The following is a 27,059-nucleotide window of genomic DNA, read 5'->3' as shown; positions in this document are numbered from 1 at the left end:
CAGGTGGTATACAGGTTAAAGCTAAGGTCAGAACTATAATTGAGCTAAAATTTTATAGGATTCAGACCTGTAGAGATTTTAGAAAACATGTACAGTCTGTGGAAAAATTGAAACACTAATAAACTGTTGGTAGAACTGTGAACTGATCCAACCACCTTGGAGAGCAATCTGGAATTATACCCAAAGAGTTATAAAATTGTGCATACTCTTTGACCCAGCAATACTACTGTGGTAGCAAAGAACTAGAAATTGAGGGGATGCCCATCAATTGGGGAATGGCTAAACAAGTTGTGATAAATGACCATGATAGAATACTACTGCACCATAAGAAATGATGAGCAGGTTGATTTTTAGAAAAATATGCAAAGACTTGCATGAAATATTGAAAACTGAAACCAAGAGAACACTGTATACAGTAACAGCAATAATGTTCAAAGAGTAACTATGAACAACTAAGTTATTCTAAGTATTATAAATATTCAAATCAACTACAAAGGACCTATGAAAAAAGATGCTATCTACCTCCAGAGAAAGAACTGATAAGTAGAAGTATGCATAGCGTGTGTATGTGAAATGGTGGCTCTCTCTAGTGTGGAGTGAGGAGGGAGGAAAACAGTTCAGAACTCACAAGAACAAAAAAATTTTTAAAAAGACACTATCTATAGTCCAAGAAGTCCCAACTCCATTTTATAAATGAGAAGGCTGAGGTCCAGAAGTTAAGTGAGTTGCCTAAGGTCACAAAGGCAGTAAGTAGCAAAACTGAGAGCCAAACTTAATGATAAATCCATGTGCTCTTTCTACAATACCATGCAGCCCCTAATATTGTTGGTATTTTAAATTTCATTCTCTGTACATCTGTCCCTTCTCCGCTAATCTATGAATTCTAATAGCATCCTTCCTGAGAAGTGGTCCCCTTCTTAGATCCCTGAAAACTATATGACAATTTCAAGGGAAGCAGCAACTCTGGGCCCAGTATACTCTGAAGGCTTAAAACAAGATGAAAAGCAGCTTAAGAAGCGTAATGCTTCCTAAAAACTAAGGTGGATTTAGTGAGATGATTTAGCCATATACATATACAGACACACATATGATAGCAGTATTAGTATGACATATATAATTTAAATCCTGTGGATTTGGCTGGCCTTATCTCAAATTAATTGCATCCTCATTTGGGGCTCCTTAGTGGCTTGGAATTAACTGAGTGAAATGTTTTTGAAATTCAAATTAGAAGACATGCCAAAACTTTCAAAGAATTATGAAGAATACATTCTAGAACCTTTAATTTCTGTGGAACCTCCTAAGGCTCTATGTTACAACAAAAGGACCCTCAGCAGCATTCAGGTTGAAAGCAGAGGAGCCCCCCACACCACCTTTCCCAAATTATCAGGACCTTAGAATAGTACCTGGGGTTCCAGCTTTAGTACTAAAGCATCTAGATTAGATATAATCACTTCAGGATGCTTCCAAAATTCTTGTATCATCAAGTCATTAAATTATATATTATCTGCACCGAGAACCCAAAAAGGACTTTCGCATAGAAAGCCAAAAAATTATTTTTAAAAATATCTTCAGTTAGCTGAAGATATATTTATATATCTATACATAAATACACATATATATATATATTTTTTTTTTATTAACAAAGAAGGTCTTCTAATGTCACCTCTAAGACAGTAAAAGGACTTCCTAATTTACTTGTGAACAGTAAAGACCAACAAAAAGAGAAAAATATCACTGAATAACAAAACAAAAGCTTTAAGCAGAAATGCTCTCAAAGAATCTGAAAGTTGTTGTTCGTACATGTCAGGTCAGCAGAAAATTCATTCCAAAGAAGAATTACCCATTGACTATGTCATTAGTAGATTTAGATTAGACATAAAACACCCAACAAGCTTGCCTCCACTTCAGCCAAATGGACTAATACATGTTTGTTGATTCAGAGATAATAATAATTCAGAGATAATAAAACTATCCAATCCAATTACACAATAGTGTAAACTATCCAATACAATGTGATAGTTTCCCATTCATTTACATCATAATTTAATCAGAGTCTAAGCATGGTCTTGTATCCATCCACACATAACTACTGAACAATTGGTGGTGGCTCTTATTACTTTAGGAAGTTCTTCTACCCCTCTAAACTATTTAATACAACAGAGGATCTTCTTTTAAAAGGCTCCTTAAAAAGTAAGAATCTTTTTATTAAATTTTTAAAAATCAACTATTAAGTCTATTTGTTTTAGAAATTAATAGGAGAATGCCTTTATCAATATCTTCCTGGGCAATGCCTCCTACTCCTATTAATGAGGCTAGAGAAGACAAGGATTATCTATTCAGATTAAATAAACTGATAGTCAGTGAAAGATATAAAATCAAAGAACCTAAGAATTGGAAGGGTCATCTAATTCAACATATACCTAACCAAGAAAAGAGCCCTTCTACAACACTGAGTCTCTGAAGCCTATTTTCTTAGCCAGTCACTGACATTTTGGACAACTTTAATTGTTTTTCCTTTGTGAAATCCAGATGTCCCTCTGCAAGCTCTGCCAACTAGAGGGCCTAGGTTCTGCTGTCTCGGAACATGCAAAACAAATCTAACACCTTCAAATACTTGTCCTCTCCCTGCTCCAAAGTTTTCTCTTCTCAACCATTTTTTCAAATGATACTCATATGACACATTCTCCTATCCCCTTAACTTTTCCATTTCCCTAACCATGTTGCTCACTATCTTTGGCACATGTTTTAGTTTGCCTATGTCATTAGGTATAAATAAAATAATACAGGTAAAGTATCTTTCAAACTTTAAGACCCTGAATGGGAGCTATCATCATTAGTCTTCCTCAAACGTTTCTCTCAAAATTTAATACAGTACTACAGATGTGATTTGACCACAGCAGAATTTTGGACACTAGGCCCCTCTGAATGTCTAAGATAGCATTAATTATGTTGACTCATATTGAGCTTACAAGGGTATAAAAATCCACAGATCTATTTAATCAGAACAGGTATCTCAGCAATGACTTTCCCAAACTGTACCCATAAAACTAACTTTTAAGGAAAATGCAGACATTTGTCCTTATTAAATTCGTGTTGTTAATTTATGGCCATTGCTCTAGCCTGTGGAGTATCTTTTTGGTCCTGTTTTCCATCACATTAGCATCCCTCTCAGCTTCATGGTATCTATAAATTTACATTCTACAATTTTATCCAAGTCACTAATAAAAATAATCAAAAGCAGAGAGCTGAGAATAAATCCCTGGGCACTCCACTATGGACTTCTCTTCAAAGCTGAGAGTGGGTCATTAATATGTCTTCACTGGTCCAATCATACAACAAATTATGAATCCACATAATCATACTAATATCTAGCCTACATCTATCTACCTTGTTCACAAGGATAGTACAAGAGACTGTCAAATGCTTTGTTGATCTAAAACAAAATCTAGTACCCCTGCTTTCCTAGAGAAGATGAAATGGTCATTTTAGGTTCCCAATGAAATCCAGAAGGCTTACCTTTCAATTTTCTTCCTAAGTTCTCTTTGCTTCTCTAGTTCCTTTACTTGCTCCCTCTCAATATCCATGAAAAGTCTTCTGTATCTTAAATACTGCTTTTGCCGCTAAAAGAAAAGCATTATAATATTTTATATATTATAATATAATTTGCTAATAGCCAGCTCTCAGAGGACTCTCAAATGACAATATATCTACTTCACATATGAGGAAACTGGAAAAGGGCCTTGAAAACATCCTAATTTCCCTCCACCTCAGATATTCATTAGAAGTAGTGCTTTAAACTGCACTTCTGAAACACCTCAACATATGTGACTATTTAAAGATATGTTGGGGACAAAGACAAAGCACTATCAATTTAGTCTGTCCTCCTAAATAAGGTTATGTCTACTTTTTGTTCTTTGGTAAAAACATGAAAGCTACAGAGAAAAAGGTATGTAACACTAAAGTAGGCAACATAATAAGAATCAATTTAAGTTCTCTTCATGAGAACTCTGTTAGGTAAGGATAATCTCACAGCTGAGATACAAGTTGGAAGAGTATTTGTCCAAACGGTTAAGTAACATGAAGTCAAATGCTATTATGGTTGACTTATCTAAACATTGAGTTTTAGGATATGACCTTCTTGAAAGCAGTTAAATGGTGCAATGGATAGAACATTGGGCCTGGAGCTCAAATTTAACCTCAGAAACTTACTAGCTGCATGACCCTGGGCAAGTCCCTTAACCCTTGTCTGCCTGTTTTCCCATCTATAAAACAGAGATAAGAATAGTACCTATCTCTCAGTGTGGTTTTAAGGATAAAATGAATTAATATTTGTAAAGTGCCTAGCACAGTGCCTAGCTCATAGAAGGTGCTATATAAATGTTAGCTATTACTATTATTGTTGTTATTATTATCGGGAGGCAAAGGGTTTTTGTGTCATATTAGCATAATGTCCAGTCCCTGAGTAAAATAACATTAGTTTGGGGTTTTTTTTAATTCTTTTCTTTTTTTTGCTTTTTGGAGGGGGAAGGCAAGGCAACTGGGGTTAAGTGACTTATCCAAGATCACATGGCTAGTAAGTGTTAAGTGTCTGAGGGCACATTTGAACTCGGATCCTCCTGACTCCAGGGCTGGTGCTCTATTCACTGCACAACCTAGCCACCCCAAAGAACATTAGTTTAAACTAAGTTTAGTTTAATAGCCTCTAATGAGGCAATAAAATGAACAAGGAAAAGTCCCTAAACTGACCAAAAGCATATATTTAAGTTACTGAAGCAAATCAAAATTATATGAATCATTAAGCACAACTTAGGATTAGTCTAAGATTCCAGATTTTGCTGTAAATATACTTGATGGTAACTAAACTGCTGAAGTCTTGGGATAATTTGAAGATAATGAAGAGTAGTTTATTACTGTTGTAATTACACTTTTTGGTCATTATTGTAACTGCTTCAAAGCTTTTGGATTTTGTAGTTTCAGTTCTTGGCTTCTTCTTGTTATTGTCATGTCCAACTCTTCATGACCTCATTTGGGGTATTCTTGGTAAAGATACTGAAGTGGTTTGCCATTACTTTCTCCAACTCATTTTATAGATTAGGAAACTGAGGCAAAGTGATTTGCCCAGGGTCAAACAGTTAGTAAGTGTCTGAAGCTATATTTGAACTCAGGAAGATGAGTCTGTCTGACTGTAGGCCTGGCACTCTATCCATTCTGCCACCTAGCTTCTTGGTCAGATGCTATTTCAGGTACTTCAGGAATGCACAAGTTCAATGGTAGTGCATTTAAGTTAGTACATTTCACATACCTCCTTCTTGTCTTCTTCTTGGTCTATTCCACATTCAAATGATGGCAAATGTAATTCACTTCTTAATCCTGATTGAGGACCACCATGAACCTACAAAACAATCCAACTGTATTTAAATGTCAAACTATGAAAACTTGGCCAGAGTACTGTTTTTTTTTATACTTTGTTATTCTTTTATTTTTCAACACCGAGTTAAGTTTTATGAAGAACCCAAACTCAAAACAACTACACATAGAAGAATAAAATATAAAAGAAAGAGGCCAGCTTCAGAGGAAGTCAGTTAACAAAGACCACAGAGTAGAGAACAATGGATAGTTTGGTGAGAGAGATAAACAACATCTTGAAGTTAACACTAATTTTGGTGTTTTGTACACGCCTTGAGTTTGTTCAGGGCTGAATCCAAGCCTTACAAATAAAGGTCTGGGTTCCAAAAACTCAGGGTCTGATATCTATAATTCAGATTCACTTCCCTTTATGGGAATGCAAGAGAAGCAAGAACATGAAATATGTCCTTAATTATATAGCAAAGAGGGACATGAAACTTTATTTCTTCCATTAGAATAAAATTCAATTACAACAAGCTTATTGTGCAGATTTTAATAAGATGGTTCAAATTATACCTCCCAGAGATAAAGAAAAAATCCAATATGACATAAGGGTGGACTAGTCCTGTCATCTAATACCAGCATTATAAAAGTTCTGACCTGATTTCACTCAAAAAACTCTCAGACTAAGAATTTATTTGCTGATTGCCTCTTTGTGATTTCTAAAAGTTCCCCTTAAAAAAAAAGATGGCTTTCCCCCCACCTAAATCACAACAGAAGGATGATAACTCTGATAAGCATTTTTACATCATGAGATGAGAGGAACAGTAACCCAAGGACATCTGAGTACAGTGCCTTGCATACATTAGCTGCTCGATACACTCAACACTTACTGTGATTAAATGAAATACAGAAACGAATACATAAAGGGGACAAATTACTAGTATAGCAAAGAAAACAATATGAATTGGATGGAGGAAAAAGTTATAGTATATATACTGAAAATAAAGACATTTTCAGCATCATGAGACAGTTCCTCCCATCACACTTTCTCCTCTTTTTAAAAAGGTTATAACCAGGGCGGCCAGGTAGCACAGTGAGTAAGAGCACCAGATCCAGTGTTGAGAAGACCTGGAGATCGAATCCCGGGCTCAGACACTTAGCACCCACCCAGAAACACCTGGCCGTGTAACCTTGAGCAAGTTACTTAACCCCAATTGCTTAGGGGCGGCCAGGTGGCTCAGCGAGTAAGACACCAGCTCCAGTGTCGGGATGACCGGGCTCAGATACTCAGCACCATACCCAGAAATAATAACTGGCCGTGTAACCTTGAGCAAGTTACTTAACCTTGATTGCTTTAAAAATAAAATAAAATAAAAAGGTTATAACCTATGATCTCCCTCTTTACCACTTCAAGGGTGTTTACTCAGCGTTCCCTCTTTAATTGTGTAAATGGGCACTACTCAACACTAACATATCCTATTCCCTCCTGCACAGGGGGAAAACAAGAGCAAATTATGTACCAGCACACAGCACCAATACCTAAACCAGGAAGACAGGGATCAAGATATTTTTGTATGGCTCTAGACACTTGTCCTATGCTCTCATGAAGGGGTTTCTAGAGGCTCCAAATTAAGTCTCCTTTTATAAACTCCAACTGACTGGAAAATGGTTAACTCCCAGCCATGGTAAAGTGAACAAAAAAAAACAATCCAGCTGCCTTAAAACAAACAATCCAATCACTGTTTTCAGGACTTCGGCATTGTGCCACATCACAACTGGTGGCACTTATGAACTACTCCAGTAGTGTATGTCACCATGCTTCTAATAACTTGGCATCTAAAAAAAGATGAAATCACCTAAAGGGAAAATACTGAAATAAGTCAGGAAAAGAGGATATCCCAACCAGTAGGGCTGATGGAAACTCTACTTTCAGTGGGAATTCATCTCTTACCCTGGGATTAAGAAATTTGTGTTTGTAGAATACCAGCTTAGTTGATTCCTAGTGCCAAAAAAACTACATTGCAGAGTTCAACGACTGGAGAGAGGATTCCTAGCACCAGGATTAGAAGTTCTAGCACCTCTTAGGAAGACCCGAAATTGAAGGAAAAAGGTGAAAATCTAAACTATATCCCCAACTTTCCAGTCTCTTACTTGCTCTCCCAACATTGACTCGTTTTAATCTTAGCAAGTCCCACTCCAAGTTACTTCTGTCTGTCTTCTCTGTTCTGCCTGATCTCTGTTGAAGCATAAAGACCAGGTAAAAGTTCCCAGTGGCCTTTAAGAGGCAACTTCTCTCTCCTTCCTTCATTTGCTATGGTGATATTTGAGGGAAATACTGGTAGCCAATAAAATGTTTTCTATAAAGACACAAACCCCATATATAAATGGTCCACATAGGGACTTTTTTGAGGAAAAACACTCTTGGCTGCAGTGAGAAGTATGGGGCAATTTTAATAGTCTAAGGAATTCTGACATATAATGGAATAAAATAGGACACTATTCTCTTAGTTCCATGCCCAGGTAGTACTAACTCTATACTGCCAAACCAGTTACAGTTAACAGTGCCAGTAAACCCAGCCCTAATCCTGAGGAGATTACTCTCTGTGGCTCCCCCTCCTCTTCAGTCTGTTCTGTAGGCTCCCTGGTGATATCGGTTTTCATATCAGACAATGTTTTCTAAAAACAAAAAACCAAAATATACATTTTTGTTTACAAATGGAGGAAATACACTAGTGATACTCCTTTATACTTTGATGACAGCCTTAGAGTAATTTATATTTTACAACATAACATAGGACATGCAACCCTTATCCCAACTCCATAAACCTTATTGCTATTGTCCACAAAGAAGTTATAATACAGTCCTAATAAGTCCCAACCCAAACCCTAAGTAGTTATTACTTTTTTTGCTGCTGTCATCAACATAGAGTACCACTTGCCCTCTGTAAGATTCCATAGGGAATGAATGTTTTTGTCCTTCCCTAACTAGTAAAACCCATGATGACTGTTTGAAAAGTGTTTTAATTAAAAAAATATAAAATGTCAATTACCTCTACCTTAAGGTAGAGGTAATATGATAGTGATAATATACTAGGATTTCATTAAAAGCTAATGGATAATTTTAGTAGGGTAATATAGGTAAAAAGAAGGACTTTAATATAGATGTTTCAAGTTCCATTAAGGTCCTAATGCTATATTCCCAAACCATTTGCAGTATAGTTTTGGCAAGTTCTATTCAAATTACAAGAAGCTATTTCCTATGGTTTGCTTACCTCTTTAGCCTCCTGGTCCTGTATCTTGCCTGGAAGATGGTTAGGAGAGGGCTTTTCTGTACCCTTTTCATCTGTAGTAACAGATGATAGCTGCCCAAAATATATTTTCTGAAAAAGAACAAACAAAACATCCAATAGTCTGGGAAAGGGCAATACACTAGAAATAATACTCTAGGTTTCATCAAAAGCCTTGGGAGAAGTCCTGACAGGCTGAGTTAATCTGGTACATCAAGAGATAATAAAGATAAATTAACCAACTTCTCAGAATCTAACTTTATACTGCCAAAGCAACTGCAGCATTATAGTCTTAGCAAGTAACCCAGAGGAGTTTCTTTTCTGCTGCTCCATCTCCTCTTCCTTCTGCTCTGCCTGGGCTAGAAGGAGCATATCTTTCTGATCTTTCAGGAGAGTCCTTTCGCTATTACCTTCTGCAAACAGGAGTAATATGTGACTGGTCATACTCTAGGCTTTGGTGAGAGTCTTCAGTGAGGTTCTCTAACTTTAGAAGGTCAAGTTTGACACATTATGGAATAAAATAGGATAGGTGATGTATGCCAACAAATATCATACCTCCTAAGTCTGATTGCAAAAGACACCATTTACACTGACTGCTACTTGCCCTTGTGTTCTAAAATGTAAACAATTAGGGGTGGCTAGGTGGCGCAGTGAGTACAGCACTGGCCCCAGAGTCAGGAGGACCCGAGTTCGGTTCCAGCCCCAGACACTTAACACCCACACAAAAACACTAGCCGTGTAACCTTGGGCAAGTTACTTAACCCCAATTGCCCTCCAAAAGGCAAAAAAATAAAATAAAATGGAAACAATTCCAGAAGGTTCATGGTTTTATAATCTGGCAAGAAGATAAGCAAGGACATTTTTTGTTTCTATGTTTACAGTTGAAATAACATTTACAGCCAGGGTGATTCTGATGTGACTAAAGGCAAGCCCTACAAGGAAATAGTTTAGAGCAACTGGAGTTATAGATCCTCTTCCTTTCCTGAGTGGCAGGTTCCCACCCCTGGTAATTAAGGGGGTAGAAAGTAGTCTAGGCTTGAGGGAGGGGTATTAAACTTGATTTCACTTACAAAAGAAGTCTTAGTCCCATTTTCAGTCACTGCTCACAAGAAGTGAATTTTTGTTCCCTAATGCTTTACCCAGGAAACACACAAATAGTCTTGAGGAGGAAGCACTGATTTTCTGATTTCAATATAAAAATAATACTTTAAACCAAGTGGTGCCTTTGATATATAAGACTGGTTTATATAACATTGTTATATCTGATTTAATTCTCTCTCCCTGTGAATAATGATTGTTATATCTGATTTAATTCTCTCTCCCTGTGAATAATGGTTTCAAGTAAAGTTTGTGGACAGACTCTTTCTGGAAAAACATCAGTCAAATCACTGAAGCATGCTCCACACAATGCCCCATGTCAGACCCCAGGATCTAATAATCCTGATTCAATCACTTTCCTCTACCAGTATCCTGGAACCAACCTGACACTCTAAAACATAGTACTGCTAAATATTCTGTGTTTCTAAAGGCCTTAGAAAGTACGTCACTGGGCAGTGCTTACGCAGAAAAGCAGCTGTCTCACCAGATTCCTGATCAGGTAAAAACTGAATTCTATAATTAACTTACAATTGACCATATAGAGGAAATAATCATAATCAAAATAACAACAGCAGCAGCAACAGTTAGTCTTTATATCCTGCTTTAAGACTAATAAAGTATTTACATACATTATCCCATTTGAGTTTTATAATGGCACTAACTACTAAGGATCAGCAAAGGATTAGGAGGATGGTGGTATTATGGGTGGAGAAGTTAGGGGAATTATGTACCAGCACACAGCACCAACACCTATACCAGGAGGACAGAGATCAAGATTTTTTTTTTTTGCCTTTTGGAGGACAAATGGGGTTAAGTAACTTGCCCAAGGTTACACGGCTAGTTTTTTTGTGTGGGTGTTAAGTGTCTGAGGCTGGAACCGAACTTGGGTCCTCCTGACTCTGGGGTCGGTGATTTACTCACTGTACCATCTAAGCGCCTTGGGATCAAGATATATTTGTATGGCTCTAGACACTTGTCCTATGCTTTCATGAAGGGGTTTCTAGAGGCTCCAAATTAATTCTCCTTTTATAAATTCCAACTGACTGGAAAATGGTTAATTCCCAGACAGGGGTAAAGTGAACAACAACAACAAAAAAAAAAAACCCAGCTGCCTTAAAACAAACAATCCAATCACTGTTTTCAGGGCTTCAGCATTGTGCCACATCACAAATGGTAGCACTTATAAACTACTCCAGTAGTGTATGTCACCACGCTTTCAATAACTTGGCTTCTGAAAAAAGATGAAATCACCTAAAGGGAAAATACTGAAATAAGTCAGGAAAAGAGGATATCCCTAACCAGTAGAGCTGATGGAAACTCTACTTTCAGGGGATTCATCTCTTAAGCATTATGGGTGGACAGGTTAGGGGAAATTTAATGTTGTTTTGGACATATTTTTAACATTTCTATGGGGATCTCTAGTTTAAAATTTCCAAGAGGCAGTTAGAAATACATGACTAGAGCTTAGCAGAGACTAGGGATAGAAATACGATCTGGGAATCATGAGCATATAAATGATAACTGAACTCATGGGAACTAATTTTGATTATTCCAACTCCTTGGTTCAGCATTCAAGATTCATTCTCTCTTTCTCCCACCCCCCACCACCCTGTGCCCTCATATGTCTCATCTTATCTTTCCCAAATTATTTCATATTACAGAATTGCAGGGCTGAAAGGGATTTCAGAGGTCACCTGGTCGAACTCAAACTTATATAAGATTTCCCTTCTACAACGTAACTGACAAGAAGTCACAGAACTTTTACCTGGAAACCTCTAGTGAGAAGAGAACTCATTACTCTCCTTTTTAGTCAAAATAAACTACTCATCATGCTCCCTAAATATCTAATGCTTTCTGCTGATTTGGATTTATTCATGTTGTTCCATCTCCCAACAGATCAATCAATAAACATTTAATTAAGCTTTTACTGTGTGCCAGGCATGGTGCTAAGTGCAGAGGACACAAAAAAGACAAAAAACAGTTTTGGCTGTCGAGGAGTTTACAATACAATGGGTGGAGGTAACAGGCAAACAAATATATACAAACCAAATCATATACAGGTTAAACAGAAAATAATTAAAAGAGGAAAGGTACATGAATTAAGAGAGGTTGGGAAAGGCTTCCTGTAGAAGGTGAGATTTTAGCTCGACTTAAAAGAAGCTAGAGAGGTCAGTGGTCACAGCAATGGTGGGAGAGCATTCCAGCATGGTGGACAGCCAGAGAAAAATGCCCAGAACAAGTTCTAGTAAATCCTTAAATTCTAATGTAATTCCTTCTTTCTCTATGAGGTCCAGGTTCAAATACTGTCTCCGGTGCTTACATGTTCATAAGTGACATATTCATAGTTAAATACTCCTGATTCCAGATCTAGAATCCTATCCATTATCATATGCTGTCTCTAAATGTGGCTAGAAGTTGTTCTGAAGTCGCCTTTAGTGAGTCTACAGAAGATAAACTTACATCTCAATACCCATTTGATTACAAAAAACAACCATACTATTCACATAGTAGCCATATTATCTGAAGAACATTAAACATATAAGAATATATAAGATATATAAACACATAAGAATAAAAGGATAATGACTTGGACCATTTTCATTTGAACCCTATTTAAAAAAATGAGAAGAGATTAACAATGTAACTACTACTCGCATTTGCATAGAGCTTTAAAGGTTTGCAAAAGCACCTTAGATTGAGATTCTCATTTGATCCTCATGGTAATCTTATGAAGTAGGTATTGTAATTATCCCCATTTGACGGGTAGGATATTAAGAAAATAAGTTATGTGACTTGCTCAAAGTCACAGGTTATAAGTGTCTGAGACAGGATTTGAACTTGGATTTTCCTGAGTCCAGGTCTAGCATTCAATCACAAAACCTCATAAACAGGCCAAGTGTCCCTATCCAAACATTTATTAATTGAAACCATATCACTAAATAGCTACAGAGGTAATATGCATTTAGTACAGAGCAAAGAAGAACTAAGTAAATCATTTGAGAAATTGAAAAAAAAGGAGAAAGTACATTTTTCTGGACTTATGTATAAGAAATAAGATATTCACGGTACTAGGCACATAGTAGACACTATATAAATGTTTATTCCTTTCTCTTTCTCCTCCAATACCTCCCTCCAATCACCAAATGCTTCAGAAAAATCCTACTCTGAAGCCTCATCACAATGTAGAAGGCCTCGGTTATGTTGATGAAGGTCATACCAAGTTTGTGGTCTAAGAGCCAATCTATTTAAGTCTGGAGAGGTCAAAACTAGTAGCTCAGTTACCATCTGGCCACAGCAACCCATGAAAATATGAAAACCTGTGAAAACAGAAAACATCCCTCCTGATATGCCTCCTTCTCCTTCTGTAGTAAGGATGTCAGTGGTATCAAAAGGGTTAAAAGATGCTATGAATCAAATTACTTTTAGACTTTCTATAAACATGAAATGTAATAGTTGGTACTCTAATAAAAATCTTTATCCAAAGAAAAATGAGTTACTATATTATAAGAGAAACCGAACAATTTTAATGCTGACATCCTCAATACACAAAGCAAGAAGACACAAGGAAATTGAAGATAAATAAATAGAAGGTGAATAGAGTAGTTAAGAGAGCTGGTTCATTATACTTAAAGGCAACAAGCAATATTATTACATGAGACACTTGATCATCTTACCTTGAAATGCTTTTGATGAATATAAGCAAAAAGATCCCTATGGAGGTAATTACAACTCATATAAAAATATTTGGTTCAGAGGAAAAGAAAAGTAAAGAAATTCTATGAAGCACTTGACAAGATCCTCCAAGCCAAGACAATACATGCTCAATAATATTCAGGGACTTCAATGTAAAGTAAACGTAGGCACAAAAAAGGATGGTAAAAAATGTTAGAAAATATGGTTTGAAACTAAATGAGTCAAAAGTTTGTAACAATAATTCTTATATAGCACTTTAAGACTTATAAAGCACACTATGTATATTATCAAATCTGATTTTCAAAACAGTTCCTTTGAGGTAGGTGCTATAGTTATATCCATTTTACAGATGAAAAAAATGGAGGCAGGAAAAGGTCAAGTGATTAACACAAGTTTTCCTGACAAGTCCAATATTCTATCCAATTAGCCATCCTGTCTTTCTGTTTATATCTGCAAAGCTGAAACAACATTCAAAGCTTGAATGATTGTGGTGACAAATACTAAACAGTAGCCTCATACCCCTATATCATTCTTTCAATAAGAGATTCTGAAGGTGTAAACATGATGTACCCTGAACATCACCACAACAGCCAGGAAACTATTAGTTACTTATGTAGAAATAATTTGAGTCAATGGATTTGAACAGATTACCAAAAAAAAAAAAATCAAGAACAAATTAGAAAGGCCTAGCAAAGTGACAGAAAAGCAACAACTTACCAATACAGTAAGTCTACTTTCATGTTTCTATAAAATCTCCATGAGAACGATCTACCTACATAGAAATTCTTGATGAAAATGAGTGAAAGGAGGGTTTCTACAAACAATTTTCTATAACAGATAATATCTTCCTAGTCATATTGGTAACTAAAAAGTGCAGGAAATACAAAATTTTTCTTTTTTTGATTATAGAATATCATTTCACTCAGCAGCAAAAAAATGAGCCTTAAAGACTTTTCTATGGCAGAAGTGTCTCCCATGTAAATGTTAAGATTCTTTCATATATTCAACCAGAAAAAATGTTTTGTTTGATCAAGGCTTGTTCAATGATCTTTTACTATTAAAATGAGGCATAAAATAGGGAGACTGTCGTCAAAGTACTGGCCACTATCATGAAGAATATCTTGCAGAGAATCCAAATAAAGGTATTTCCTGGAGATGGTAAAATCTGCCAGATGGTTCTGTTTGGAGCTGCCATTGTGCTGACTGCATCAAGCCATAGAATATTAATGGTTTTCCTCTAAGAAATACAAGATTACTCAAGAGAAGAAAGTGGCCACACTAGAAAAGCTAAATGGATTAAAAATGTCTACTGTCCTAATTACAACACCTAACTGGATTGGTGGTCCATTGACAGTCCAATATCTTGAACAGGCAGGCAATGTAGATGGATGATGAGATGGGTCCACAACTGAACAGATTTTGAAAACCATGAAGCACTTTTTTTTTTTTTGCTTTTTGGAGGGCAGTTGGGGTTAAGTAACTTGCCCAAGGTTACATGGCTAGTTTTGTGTGTGTGTGTGTGTGTGTGTGTGTGTGTGTGTGTGTGTGTGTATGTGTGGGTGTTAAGTGTCTGAGGCAGGAACCAAACTCAGGTCTTCCTGACTCCAGGGCCAGCGCTTTACTCACTGCACCACCTAGCCGCCCCTATGAAGCACTTTCAATGATTCAAGTAAGCTAGTCTTTGAAACAAATACCCATTTAAAAATGGTGATGCCATATAGCTGCTAATCATTATACAACTCAGTTTTCAAGGATATTAACAAGTAAACCAGTGGGAACTGAAAGATACATTAATAGATGTAAGTAGATTGAACTATATTTACCAACAATTATTTATATGCAAAAAGTGGAATAAAAATATCATCCAGAAAATTTACAGTCAGAAAAAAAATGTGGACTATTCATATAATTAGAGTGAGGTATATCAGATGGGCAGCCTGAGGGCTATACTGGCACCAAGAAAATGTTAAAAAGTACTAGCAGAAGGCCCTCAGAGGTCTGATAGACAGTTTATGCAAGATTTAGGAAAGGACATGAACAGGAAATAGGACATGGACAGGAATAGCAAAGGATGAGGTGTGGATTGATTGCATCATTACAGGGAGTAATCATAGACTCAAAGAAGTACTCAAGTATATGCTTAATAAGAAGCTAACTTAAGGAAGAGTCAGTATAGAACTTAATTCAACAACCATTTTTTATTCACTCATTATATATAAAGGTACTGTGCTAGGTGCTGGAAGTACAAAGAAAAATAAAACAATGGTCCCTTTTCTTAAAAATTTAAAAATCTATGTGGAGGGAGATATAGTGTGAATACAGAGGAGGGAGAAGATGCTAAAACTAAGGGGGACAGGGACAAGAGAGTAGGCTTCTGCTTGAGTTAAGCCTAGAAAGAAACTAAAGATTCTAAAATGTAGATGTTAAAAGAGAATACATTTCAGCTATGCTTGTATATGTGAAGGTAGATAGAATGTTAATTTCATGGTGGGAGGAAAAAGCAGCTAGTAGCACATCTAGTACCTCAGAATGTATGTATGTTACATACGAATTCTATGAAATAAGTATGGAAAGACTGAGACTCAGATTGTGGAAGGCCTTAAAAAGCAGTCTTATGAGTTTGTATTTTGTCCTCAAGGTAAAAGGACACCACTGAAGATTTTTGACCTGAAGAATACCACAGTTAGAACTATGCTTTAGGAAGATTATTTTGACAGTTATAAGGAGAATGTATTAGAGAGAAAAGAGACCAGAATCAGAGACAATTAGGAGGCTATTGCAAAAATGCAGATAATAGGACATAAGGGCTTTTACTACAATAGCAGCAATGTGAGTAGAGAGAAGGGCAATGAAGAAATGTATTATAAAGACAGAACCAACAAAATTTGGAAACTTATTGAATGTGGAAGTGAAATAAAGGATAAAGTTTAGGATGGTTCCAAGGCTATGAACCTGAGTGACTGAAAGGATAATGATGTTATCAAGAAATCTGAAGAAATGGGTAGGTTTTCAAAGAGATCATACAAATGGGAAAAGGACCCACATGTACAAAAATATTTGTAGCAGCTCTTTTTGTGGTGGCAAAAAGTTGGAAATTGAGGGGATGCCCATCAATTAGGGAATGGCTGAACAAGTTGTAGTATATGAATGTAATGGAATACTACTGTGCTATAAGAAATGATGAGCAGAAAAACCTGGAAAGACTTATATGAACTGATGCTGAGTGAAGAGAGCAGAACCAGAAGACCATTGTACACAGTAACAGCAACACTGCAATGACCGACTCTGACACAGCTGGCTCTTCTCAGCAATGCAAGTTTCTAAGACAACTCCAAAAGATTCATGATGGAAAATGCTATCCACATCCAGAGAAAGAATTATGGAGTCTGAATGCAGATTGAAACATACTATTTGCTTTCTCTCTTTTTTGTTTTGTTTCTTCTTTCTTTCCAGTGGTTATAATTCTTATTTACAACATGACTAATGTGAAAATGTTTAATATGAATGTATATGTAGAGCCTGTATCAGATTGTATGCCTTCTTGGGGAGGGGGAAGTGAAGGGAGGGAGGGAGAAAATTTAAAACTCAAAAGCTTGTGGAACTGAATGTTGTAAACTAAAAATAAATAAATTTTTAAAATAAAGAAGTGGGTGGGCTTTAGAGGGAGAAAGGAAAGATAATAAATTGGGTTTTAGATGTGTTGAATTTGACATCTGGTAGGACATCTAGGAAACTATATTCAGCAAGCAACCAACTGGAAATGCAGGAAGTGCAAATATGGTTCAAAGGATGTAATGGAGAAATTTTGTAAAAACCTCTAATCAAGAATTCTATAAACTAAGACAACACAAGGTTATATGAGTTCAGCATCTAATCTCAGGAACTTTGAAGAAAATATAAAAGACATCATAGAATGAAATTTTAATCTGTAGACTTATCAGTTTTAGAATACTCTTTAAACATATCTTTTACACTCATAGTCTCTTAGAGTTCATTCTGAACTGTTATTTTGGCTCAGTGGAGTTTTTTAGCAAACTAATTTACCTCTTGGGTAGGGTTACTCTCTGCGTTTTCTTCTGAAAATCCTAATGGCTTCTCTCCATCTGTAGTTTTTCGGGAAGCCAGTTGTTGACGGGCTTGTTTCACAGTTTGGCTAAGCTGCCAGAGAAAGCAAGGAAAAAAGAAAAGAAAAAAAAAACAAGTGTTAATACCAATAACAACAAGTGTTCTAACAGGAAAATAGGCTCCTGCTATTAAATTCATGCCAAACTTCTGACAAGAGGATTATTTTCACAAGAGATTTTCATCTCATGATAATATTTTTGTATAACAACTTTATTTTCATTATTTCAACTCAGCAATTTTTATTTCATCATTTTACCTTAGAGTTATTAGTCAAATAAGTTTTTGACATTATATATTTTTACTTTAAATGTGAGCACAAAAATACCAGAACTCAAAGTCTAGATTAACACACAGAGTGGCTATTGAATAGATAATTCCCACATTGAAAAGCAGCAAGGTATAGCATAAAAAGCATTCTGCTTGCAAGTCAGATCTGTGTCTGAATCTTACCTTAGCCACCTACTGTGTGATGATGGAGCAACTTACAACTACTCAGACACTCAGTCCCTCATCTGTAATAAGGGAATACTTTGCTTTTATTACCAATGTCACAGAGTTGCTCTGAAAAAAATGGGTTGCAAACTTTAAAGCTCTGTATAAATGTACTGTTAGTATTATTACTATAGTCATTCCTCCAAATGGCAAACCTCTGAGCAAGAATCCTTCTATCTGCTACTCCTTACCAACCTAACTGCTTTTGTTATTCCTTATTCATACCCTTCATTTCTAGACACCCTTCCCACCAAAAAAGTTTTGTTAGCATCTATATACTTTCTTCTCTCCCATTTTGCGTTATCCCTTTACCATTTTTAGACAACAATTCTTTCTTTAAAATCTTTGTTCTAACTTCCCTTCCCCAATTAATGCAGATGATAAGCTTATTATTTTTAATACTATATTCAGCAAAAGTGTCATGTGGTCCTTTATTAATATTTATGTTGCCTACATATTTATTCTGTTTCCACCCATTATACTGATATTTACTTATTACTTTTCATTAAAGTACAGCATGTCTTTATTTTTTTTTTAAGCAATTGGGGTTAAGTAACTTGCCCAAGGTTACACGGCCAGTTTTTTTTGTGTGGGTGTTAAGTATCTGAGGCCGGAACTGATCCCGGGTCCTCCTGACTCCGGGGCCAGCGCTCTTACTCACTGTGCCACCTAGTCGCCCCAAACAAATTGTGTTCGGTCCATAGGATTACAAATTTTTTTTTTTGCTTTTTGGAGAGCAATTGGGGTTAAGTGACTTGCCCTAGGCCACACGGTTAGTTTTGTGTTAAGTGTCTGAGGCCGCATTTGAACTCGGGTCCTCCTGACTCCAGGGCCAGTGCTCTATTCACTATCATGTGCCAACTAACCGCCCCTAGCATGTCTTAAATAAGACTACAGTATAATTATTTTACAACTGGAATCTTCCTACAGGAAGAAAGGGTACATAATAAACTATTCCTCTTTATAAACAGCTAAAGATAGCAGTAAATAAAAGTGGTAGGCTTTATAAATCACAACCACAGTTTCATATAAAAGTATGTTTACATATTCATAATGTGAAAAGGACACTGGGTCATATATAAGCTTTTTTAGCTATGCATAAACACAGATAGCGATCACTGTCATCTTCAATTAATTACATGCACTATATCTTCATGATTTTCTAAGTAAAGTTGCCATTTTAAAAAGTACATACATTCTGTTTTGTTTGCCTTCTATCTGTCATTGTACCCGTTACCAATATTAGAGGTTTGTAGTCAGAGAAGGGGTGTTGGTGGAGAAAGGAAAGGCTACTAATATTAACATCACCCAGAATTTTTTGCTTGATCAATTTAGAGAATCCTCCTTCAGGCAATGCAGTGATTGTGATAAAGGTTTAAAGTTTATTTTACTTCTTACTGCAGGTCTTTTACAAAGGAGACTTTGATTCCCTGACCACATGGCATAGGGCAGTGCTACCTACCATTGGCAAATAATAAGAGCAAGAATAATTCATGATACTGTGTTTTTTATAACCTTAGCTACACATATGCCTCATTATGTATTGTGAATAGCTTCATCGTGGCTTGTTAAGTCACTCTGAAACTAGCTCACTGAAATCTAAGTCTTTTTGAAGACAAATGCCAATTTTTAAAGTTGATCTCTTTGCAAGGAGAACTCTCTGAAAACAATTAGAATTTAGTAAGGGGTTGTATAGTGCAGGGAGACCAGAATGATAATGAGAAAGGGAACCTGAAACTTAGATTAATGTTTAGTAATCATCTGATATTTTTTCATCTTTGCATATTCCTTGGCCAGAGATTTACAGACTGTTTTTCTCATTTTAGGAAAAAAATTTTATGTCAAAATTCCAGCAAATGATTGAGTTGGTCAAGACTTTTCCACTATTAAGATGTATGACATGGGAAATATATTGTATATAAGGGATTTACTTATCTTTAAGCCCCCAGGTTAACTTGGTACCATCCTCAAAAGATACATTTGTCCTTGTATAATCCAGGGGAGTTTTTATCTCTTCCAAAGAAGACAGAAAGTCTGGTAGTTTTGTTCCCCTCACAAAGATTACAAGATACAGATGGGTCCCATAAAACAATTAACTTTTTTAACTGTCAGAGAGGGGCAGTGATTAGCTTCATGTGAATGTCAGTACACCTTTTTTAGTGGTCATAATGTTTTCCAGTCATAATGTTCCTGTCCCAACCCTACAACCTATCACTTTTTCTCCATGCCTACCAAAATTCCTTTTTCGCTGTGTGTCAACAAAGAGCCTCCCCTCTTCTCATTGAGGTTGATAGTTTTACTGAGGTTACCAGTCTGACCCACTTTGGTAATAGTTATATGTGTAAGTGTTAAAAAACTGATTTTGCTCAAAGTCATGTACCTCAGTTTACCTTTAATAATTTTATTTGCCAGAGGGTGTAATAAATTTACAATGCATATAGAAAAACAATCTATGTAATGAAAAGGCTCTAGGAGAAGAGATCAGAAGTTTATGAAGTTTTTCCTGAAAAAGAAATGGCCGAAGTAGGGCATGACAACTCTACAGATGCAAAATTGGCTGTGTAGGTAAGAGCAAACAACACTGATCATATGCTTTGAATATCCACAAAAAAATAAAGCTGACCAATGGGCACTATGGAAATTCCACCCACAGTGATCATTATCACTTGACTATAGCTGACTACAAGGCAAGGGTCTACTGTATCAACACTGGATGCTGTCTTGAGGAGGGGAAGGGAGAAAATAATTTGGATCTCAGAATCTTGTAAAAGTGAATGTTGAAAACTATTTTTGCAGTAACTGGAAAAAATTAAGTGGGGGAAAAAGCAAGGCAAGGGCCTAGATCAGGTGACTTCTTGATGTCTCTTCTGATGTTATGATTCTATATTAAAGCTCAGTTGATCTAGGAAACTAGGAAATGCCAGGCTTGATTCCTCATGGGACCAGAGATCTAAAGCTGAAAGCAGATTAGTTCTTGGTGGCATACCAAGTACCATAAGCTAAGAAAAATTCATATTAAGGGAAGAAATAGTCCATTATGATGTGGGGGACCACATATGGCATACTGCAGTTCTGGGGACTACATTTTAAGGGGAAAAATGACAAACTACGGAACATTCAGAAAAAAGCAATAAAGTGGATGGTGAGGGTTCTGGAAACAATGTCATATGAGGAAAGACTTAAACAGGGGCTATTTAAGGAATTATTTCCAGATAATTAGAGCTGTCCAATAAAAGAAAAATTGCCACACAAAGTAATGACTTCCTTGTGACCATAAGTGTTCAAGATGAGGTTGCATAAATCATAAGTTAGGGATACTATAAAAAGGATTCCCACTTTGCATAGGTTTTTGGACCATTTGACCTCAAAAGTCTTATCCAACTTCAAAATTCTATGATTCTGTGATCTTAAATCACAACAGAGCTGATAATTTTAAGAAACCTGACAGAAGGATAACTTTCATTATTGACCTCAATAAATTTCAGGTCTTGGTGAAATGAAGAAGTCATGTCTTGAATGTTTCTACAATAAAGATAATAGTCAGTGACATCTAGTGGATTAAAAATTACAAAAAAGATAAGATCAGGAAGCACATATTTACTTTTTTTAAAGCACATTTTCTTTATACAACTGAATTTGCTTTACAGATGGCATTATAATTGAGGCTACTTTATGAAGATTTTATAAATGGCCAAATTGCTTCAGAGAAATTAAACAGAACATATTTAATAGGTTGTTTTCAAAATTCCTCCTCATTTAGCCCCAGTCTTGCTATCCAATCTTATATCCCTCTACTTTTATGTTCAACATGAAGGTTACTGTAGAGGATGAAAAACCACAAGGTAAAATTGGTGAAGACAGAACAAGAAGATTCTTGACAAATGTAATAAATTATCAATCAGCTGGATAAGAACCAGACTGCCGAGAAGGAAGAATGTGAGTATCAGGAGAAAGAATTGGAGGTCCACAACCTCATCACTACTCAGCTGTAGCAGAGTACAGGGGGCATGTCAGGAGGCATGCCTGGTAGGCTCACAAGGAGTTGAGCAGCCCCACCTGGAGGTGCTTCTTCTGAACCCACCATTGAAGAGATCAACTAAACACACCAGAAAAAAGAGCATTCCACAGAGCTTTCCAAAAATTGACTGACTCAAATTTGTAGCCAACAGAAAAGTAACATTTATTAAGTTACTGTGTAAATATGGGCATTCTGAATACTTGAGAGGGAGAGAAAGTGAACATTGTACTTTATCAGCACTATAAACAAGTGGAAATGCAGTCTTGTCTTAGAGAATAAAGTATTTAAAATTGGCACCATAAATATGTATGTATGTAGTATTATGTGTGTATACATATGTACGTATATATGCCATGTTCATTCTTGATTCTGTGTCTTTACTCATGCTATTCCCTAATCCCAGCCTACAACCTGAATATGCTTTGATTGTTTAAACAATAAGGCAACTAGATGGCACAGTGGATGCCAGCCTTGGAGGATCTGAGTTCAAATGAGGCCTCTGACACTTATTAGGTGTGTAACTCTGAGCAAATTATTTAAACGCCGTTTGCCTCAGTTTCCACATCTGTAAAATGAGCTGGAAAAGGAAATGGCAAACCACTTTTAATCAACTAAACAACACAATTCAAATGCTACCCATCCATCAAATATAGCTCAGTCCCCAACTCTTCCATGAGTCCTTTCACAATTACTCAAGCCCACATCTTGCTGTTTCATCTGAGTCAATCTTGTCTTCTTGGGCTAAACTATAATTTCACATAGGTCCTTTCTTTTGTTAAATAGAGTCAGCTACTTGGTGAAATGAATAGTGTTGGACTTAAGAGTCAAGAAAACTTGAATTTAAACCCTACCTCAAACATTTATTACTTGTCTGATCCAGGGCAAGTCACCTAAGCACTGTTAGCCTCAGTATCCTCTTCTGTAAAATGGGAATAATGTCACTTAATTCACAGGATTTTTATGATAAATGAAATAATGAGATAATATACATAAAGCATTTTGCAGACTTTAAAACATTATGTAAATGTTAGCAATTTTCATTTACTATTATTATACCTATAGTGCTCACTATATAATAGTCCTTCAATAACTGCTTATTCATTCTAATTATCTAGTAATGTTATAAAGTAAAATCCATACTTTAGTGATTTTTAAAAGTTTACCATAACTTGAATATTCAACGTAGAAAAGAAAGTTATATTCTCAAGAAAGAAATGATGATGGAAAAAAAAAGTAGATATTTCTGATCCCTAATATGCTTTATGCATTTTTCCTAATGATATAATTTAGTCATATCATTCATGCCTCATGTTTTAGTTTTGTATTATACCATGTATTTAGGGTATTTAGGTATATGTTTTACTTCCCTTATTACCCTGTACACACAATATACAATATGAAGGTAGAAAAAGTGTCTTCTTCTTCTTTGTATTCTCTAAGATAAACATGATGCCTCACACAAAGGAGATACTTTATTTGATGAAAAAATGCCAATAGCCAAGCAAGCTGATTTAAGTACTAAGATTCAGTACCTTTGTTTTCTTAGCTATATAAATCACTTTGTATTCCTCCTAGGTGATATGTTAAATGGTAATGTTCAAAAAGTTTGTGTTGTCAGTGTGAAAAGTTTTACAGTGTCTCTAATAAAGGCTCTTTCTCAAATATACAGAAAACAAGAGCCAAATTTATAAGAATACAAGTCGTTCTTCAATTGATAAATAGCCAAAGGATATGAATAGGAAGTTTTCAGATGAAGAAATCAAATCTATCTATAATCATACCAAAAAAATGCTCTAAATCACTACTTATTAGAGAAATGTAAACTAAAACAACTCTGAGGTACCACTTCATACCTATCAGATTGGTTAATATGACAAAAAAGGAAAATGATGAATGTTGGAGGAGATTTGGAAAAATTGGAACACTAAAGCACAGTTGGTGGGAGTTGTGAACTGATTTAACCATTCTGGAGAGTAATGTGAACTATAGCAAAGGACTATAAAACTGCGACCCAGTAATACTACTAGGTCCGTATCCCAAAAAGATTAAAAAAAAAAGGAAAGGACTCACATATACAAAAATATTTATAACAACTCTTTTTGTGGCAACAAATTGGAAATCAACTGGGACATGGTTGAACAAGCTGTGGTATATGATTCTGATGGAATAATTGTGCTATAAGAAATGACAAGCAGGATGCTTTCAGAAAAACCTAGAATGACTTACATGATACAAAGTGAAGTGAGAAGAATCAGAGGAAGAGTGTACGCAGTAACTGTATTATGATCAACTGTGAATGACAACTATTCTCAATAATTCAATGATCTAAGATAATTCTGAAGGACTTTTGATGAAAAATGCTATCCAATTCCAGAGAAAGAATTGATGGAGACTGAATGCAGATCAAAACTTCACTTTTTTTTTTAACCTATTTTCTTGTTATTTTATTTTTTGGTCTGTGTTTTCTTTTCCATGAGCAACATGGAAATAATGCTTTGCATGATTGCACTATATCAAATTGCTTGCCTTCTCAAGGATGGGGAGGGAAGTAGAGAATTTGGAACTCAAACTTTAAAAAAAATGAATATTAATTGTTTTTACATTATTCCCCTTTCCAAACTCTCAACAATTTTTAAAGGATAATACAACAAACAGCCTAAGCACACAATGTATAACTATATAGAAAAAGGAACTGCATATATAGAAACATGTAGCCTAAATGTACTATGTCATTAACTTATCATGGTATAGGATTCTAAAATACCAAATATGCAAATTACTAAAGGAATTTGTTTTAATAGAAACACTTAAAAATACAATTGTGATAGTTTTATCCTACTTCACACAACTATTTATAAACAAATAAAATAATATATGTAAAACACTCTAAAACCATTATTCTAATCATGAAAACTCATACCTGTACAATGCTTTAAGGTATTTACAAAGCAATGTCTAAATAGAGGAGTTTTGGTAGTTTGGGTTTGAGATGCACTGGACATATTAAGTATTGTGAATGTACTCACAGCCAGGGCCTGCTGTTGGAATGTTCCATTTTCATCTTTTTCTTCCTCTTCAGTATCACCAAGCGTTTGAGTAGGTAGCAAGCTGGGACCAGTACTTCGGATAGCACTTTTCAAACTGCTCTGATAAATGCTTTTGCTACTTTTAGGGGTCAAGTGTGGGGCTGAATCAGAAGACTGCATGGCTACAGTGCTTTCTTTTTCTGCCTATACATGAAAGAAAGGATACAGTGAGTCTTCAACCTAAGTGCCACAAATATCACCTTTTCACTGAATTCCTCAAAGTCCAAAAGTACTTCAGAGATGTTTTTTCTATCCTGAGAAATTTTAAGACAAGTATTTAGCGGCTTTATGATGTCATAACAATCACAGATGTCCCTAAGAATTGTCCTACACCCTATTCTCATCTCCCTCTACTACTTCACTTACTCTGCTGATAATTCACAAAACTACCTATCTTGCCCCCAACCTCTCTGCTGACCTATAGTCTTGCATCTCCAACTGTCTTTCAGGCACCTTGAACAGGATGTCCAATAGATACTTTAAACTCTACCAGGTCCAAAATTGAACCTATTATCTTTTCTCCAAACCCTACTCTCCCCATTACTGTAGAGGGTCATATAATCCTCCCAGTCCCACAGGCTCACAACTTAAGTGTCACTGTGGACTCTTCATTTATCTCATCATCACCTATATCATGCCTGCTAATTTCACCTTGGAAATCTCTCTCTTCTCTAACACTGTCACCACTCTAGGGCAGGCCCTCATCACCTCACTCATGAATTACTGAAACAGCCTGCTGGTAGGTTTGCCTGCCTTATATCTCACCACTCCATCTTCCATTAAGCCATCAAAGTAATTTTCCCAAAGCACAGACCAGATCATGTCACCTTCCTACTAAATAAACTCCAGTGACTCACTAATCCTTTCAAGATCAAATACAAATCCTCTGCTTGGCATTCACAGCCTATTCACAACCTATCCCCCTCCTATCTTTCTACTTTCTTAAACCTTATTCCCCATTAAGTACTTTCACCCATGACAATGGCCTCCTTGCAGCTCCATGAACAAGGCAATCTCTTGGCTCAGGCTGTCTACCATGACTGGAATGTTCTCCCTCCTTAACTCTACCTAATCACTTCTATGGCCTTCTTTAATTCTCAACTAAAATCTCATCTTCTACAGGGAGACTTTCCCTGCCCCTCTTAATTCTAGTGCCTTCCCGTTTTTTTCTATATAGCTTATTTGTACATATTTGTTTGTTTCCTCTCTCCTCCATTAAAATGTGAGCTCCTTGAAGCCAGGGACTTATCTTTTGGCTCTTTTTGTATTCCCAGTGCTTAGCACAGTGTAGCAGGTGCTCAATAAATGTTTATAGATTGATTTTGAAAAATCAGAAATTTTAATACAATTAGGGCCACACAGTGAGTCCATGATGTGCTAATAATAGAAGCCAGGTTCCCTAATTAGTGGTTTTCTGCTCTATGTACTAAATTCAAAGTTATAACAAATAGGACTCTAAAGCAAAGCATATAGTAGATAAACTTCAGTATTTGTTCTATTTCTTAACAAATCCATATTGAGAGCCACTCCTGAACTTACGGCTTCACAGGATTTCTGAAGCTGCTGTTTTTTTCTTAGCCTCACTTGCTGATTTACTCTGTTTTTCACCTGGTCCTGAAAGCGTTTCAGAGCTTCTTCTTTCAACCGTTGTTGTTCCTTTAATTCTTCTTCTAAGTGAGAGGCTGAAACCTTATTAGATAAAATGAGAAAAATGAAATTCATTCACCAGGCGGTTTTGCCTATCTGGGCTCTTCCATAAACTGGAAAAAAAATTTAGGATGAAATACTCAAAAAAGAAAAAAATCCAGTTTCACAGATTAACATCTTCAAGTTTCACAGATCAAAATTCCTTTGAAAATAAGGACATGGATGGAGCTCAGAAATGTAGAATTTAGCACAGCTTTAGCACCT

At 36.0% G+C, this 27,059-nt stretch overlaps 1 protein-coding gene across 4 annotated transcripts in view; it reads right to left on the bottom strand.

Annotated features, from left to right (window-relative positions):
* The window catches only part of CCDC15 (coiled-coil domain containing 15), a 57,271-nt gene that overhangs the window by 27,155 nt on the left and 3,057 nt on the right, over positions 1 to 27,059 (bottom strand). For 3 of the 4 annotated variants that reach the window (XM_069080290.1, XM_069080291.1, XM_069080293.1), the window contains exons 3-9: positions 26,688 to 26,837; positions 25,089 to 25,292; positions 17,472 to 17,585; positions 8,622 to 8,729; positions 7,948 to 8,025; positions 5,303 to 5,392; positions 3,517 to 3,620 (exon numbers count right to left, since the gene is read on the bottom strand). In XM_069080290.1, the coding sequence (XP_068936391.1) occupies positions 3,517 to 3,620; positions 5,303 to 5,392; positions 7,948 to 8,025; positions 8,622 to 8,729; positions 17,472 to 17,585; positions 25,089 to 25,292; positions 26,688 to 26,837 (848 nt within the window). The remainder of the gene's footprint in view (positions 1 to 3,516; positions 3,621 to 5,302; positions 5,393 to 7,947; positions 8,026 to 8,621; positions 8,730 to 17,471; positions 17,586 to 25,088; positions 25,293 to 26,687; positions 26,838 to 27,059) is intronic. The other variant, XM_069080292.1, reaches the window with a different exon arrangement.

This window comes from Petaurus breviceps, unplaced genomic scaffold (genome assembly GCF_028583685.1).
Source record: "Petaurus breviceps papuanus isolate PSGF00001 unplaced genomic scaffold, PetGlider_PUasm1.0 91133, whole genome shotgun sequence".
NCBI lineage: Eukaryota > Metazoa > Chordata > Mammalia > Diprotodontia > Petauridae > Petaurus > Petaurus breviceps.
Note: the sequence above shows the minus strand (reverse complement) of the source record. Positions and strands in the feature narration are given on the sequence as shown.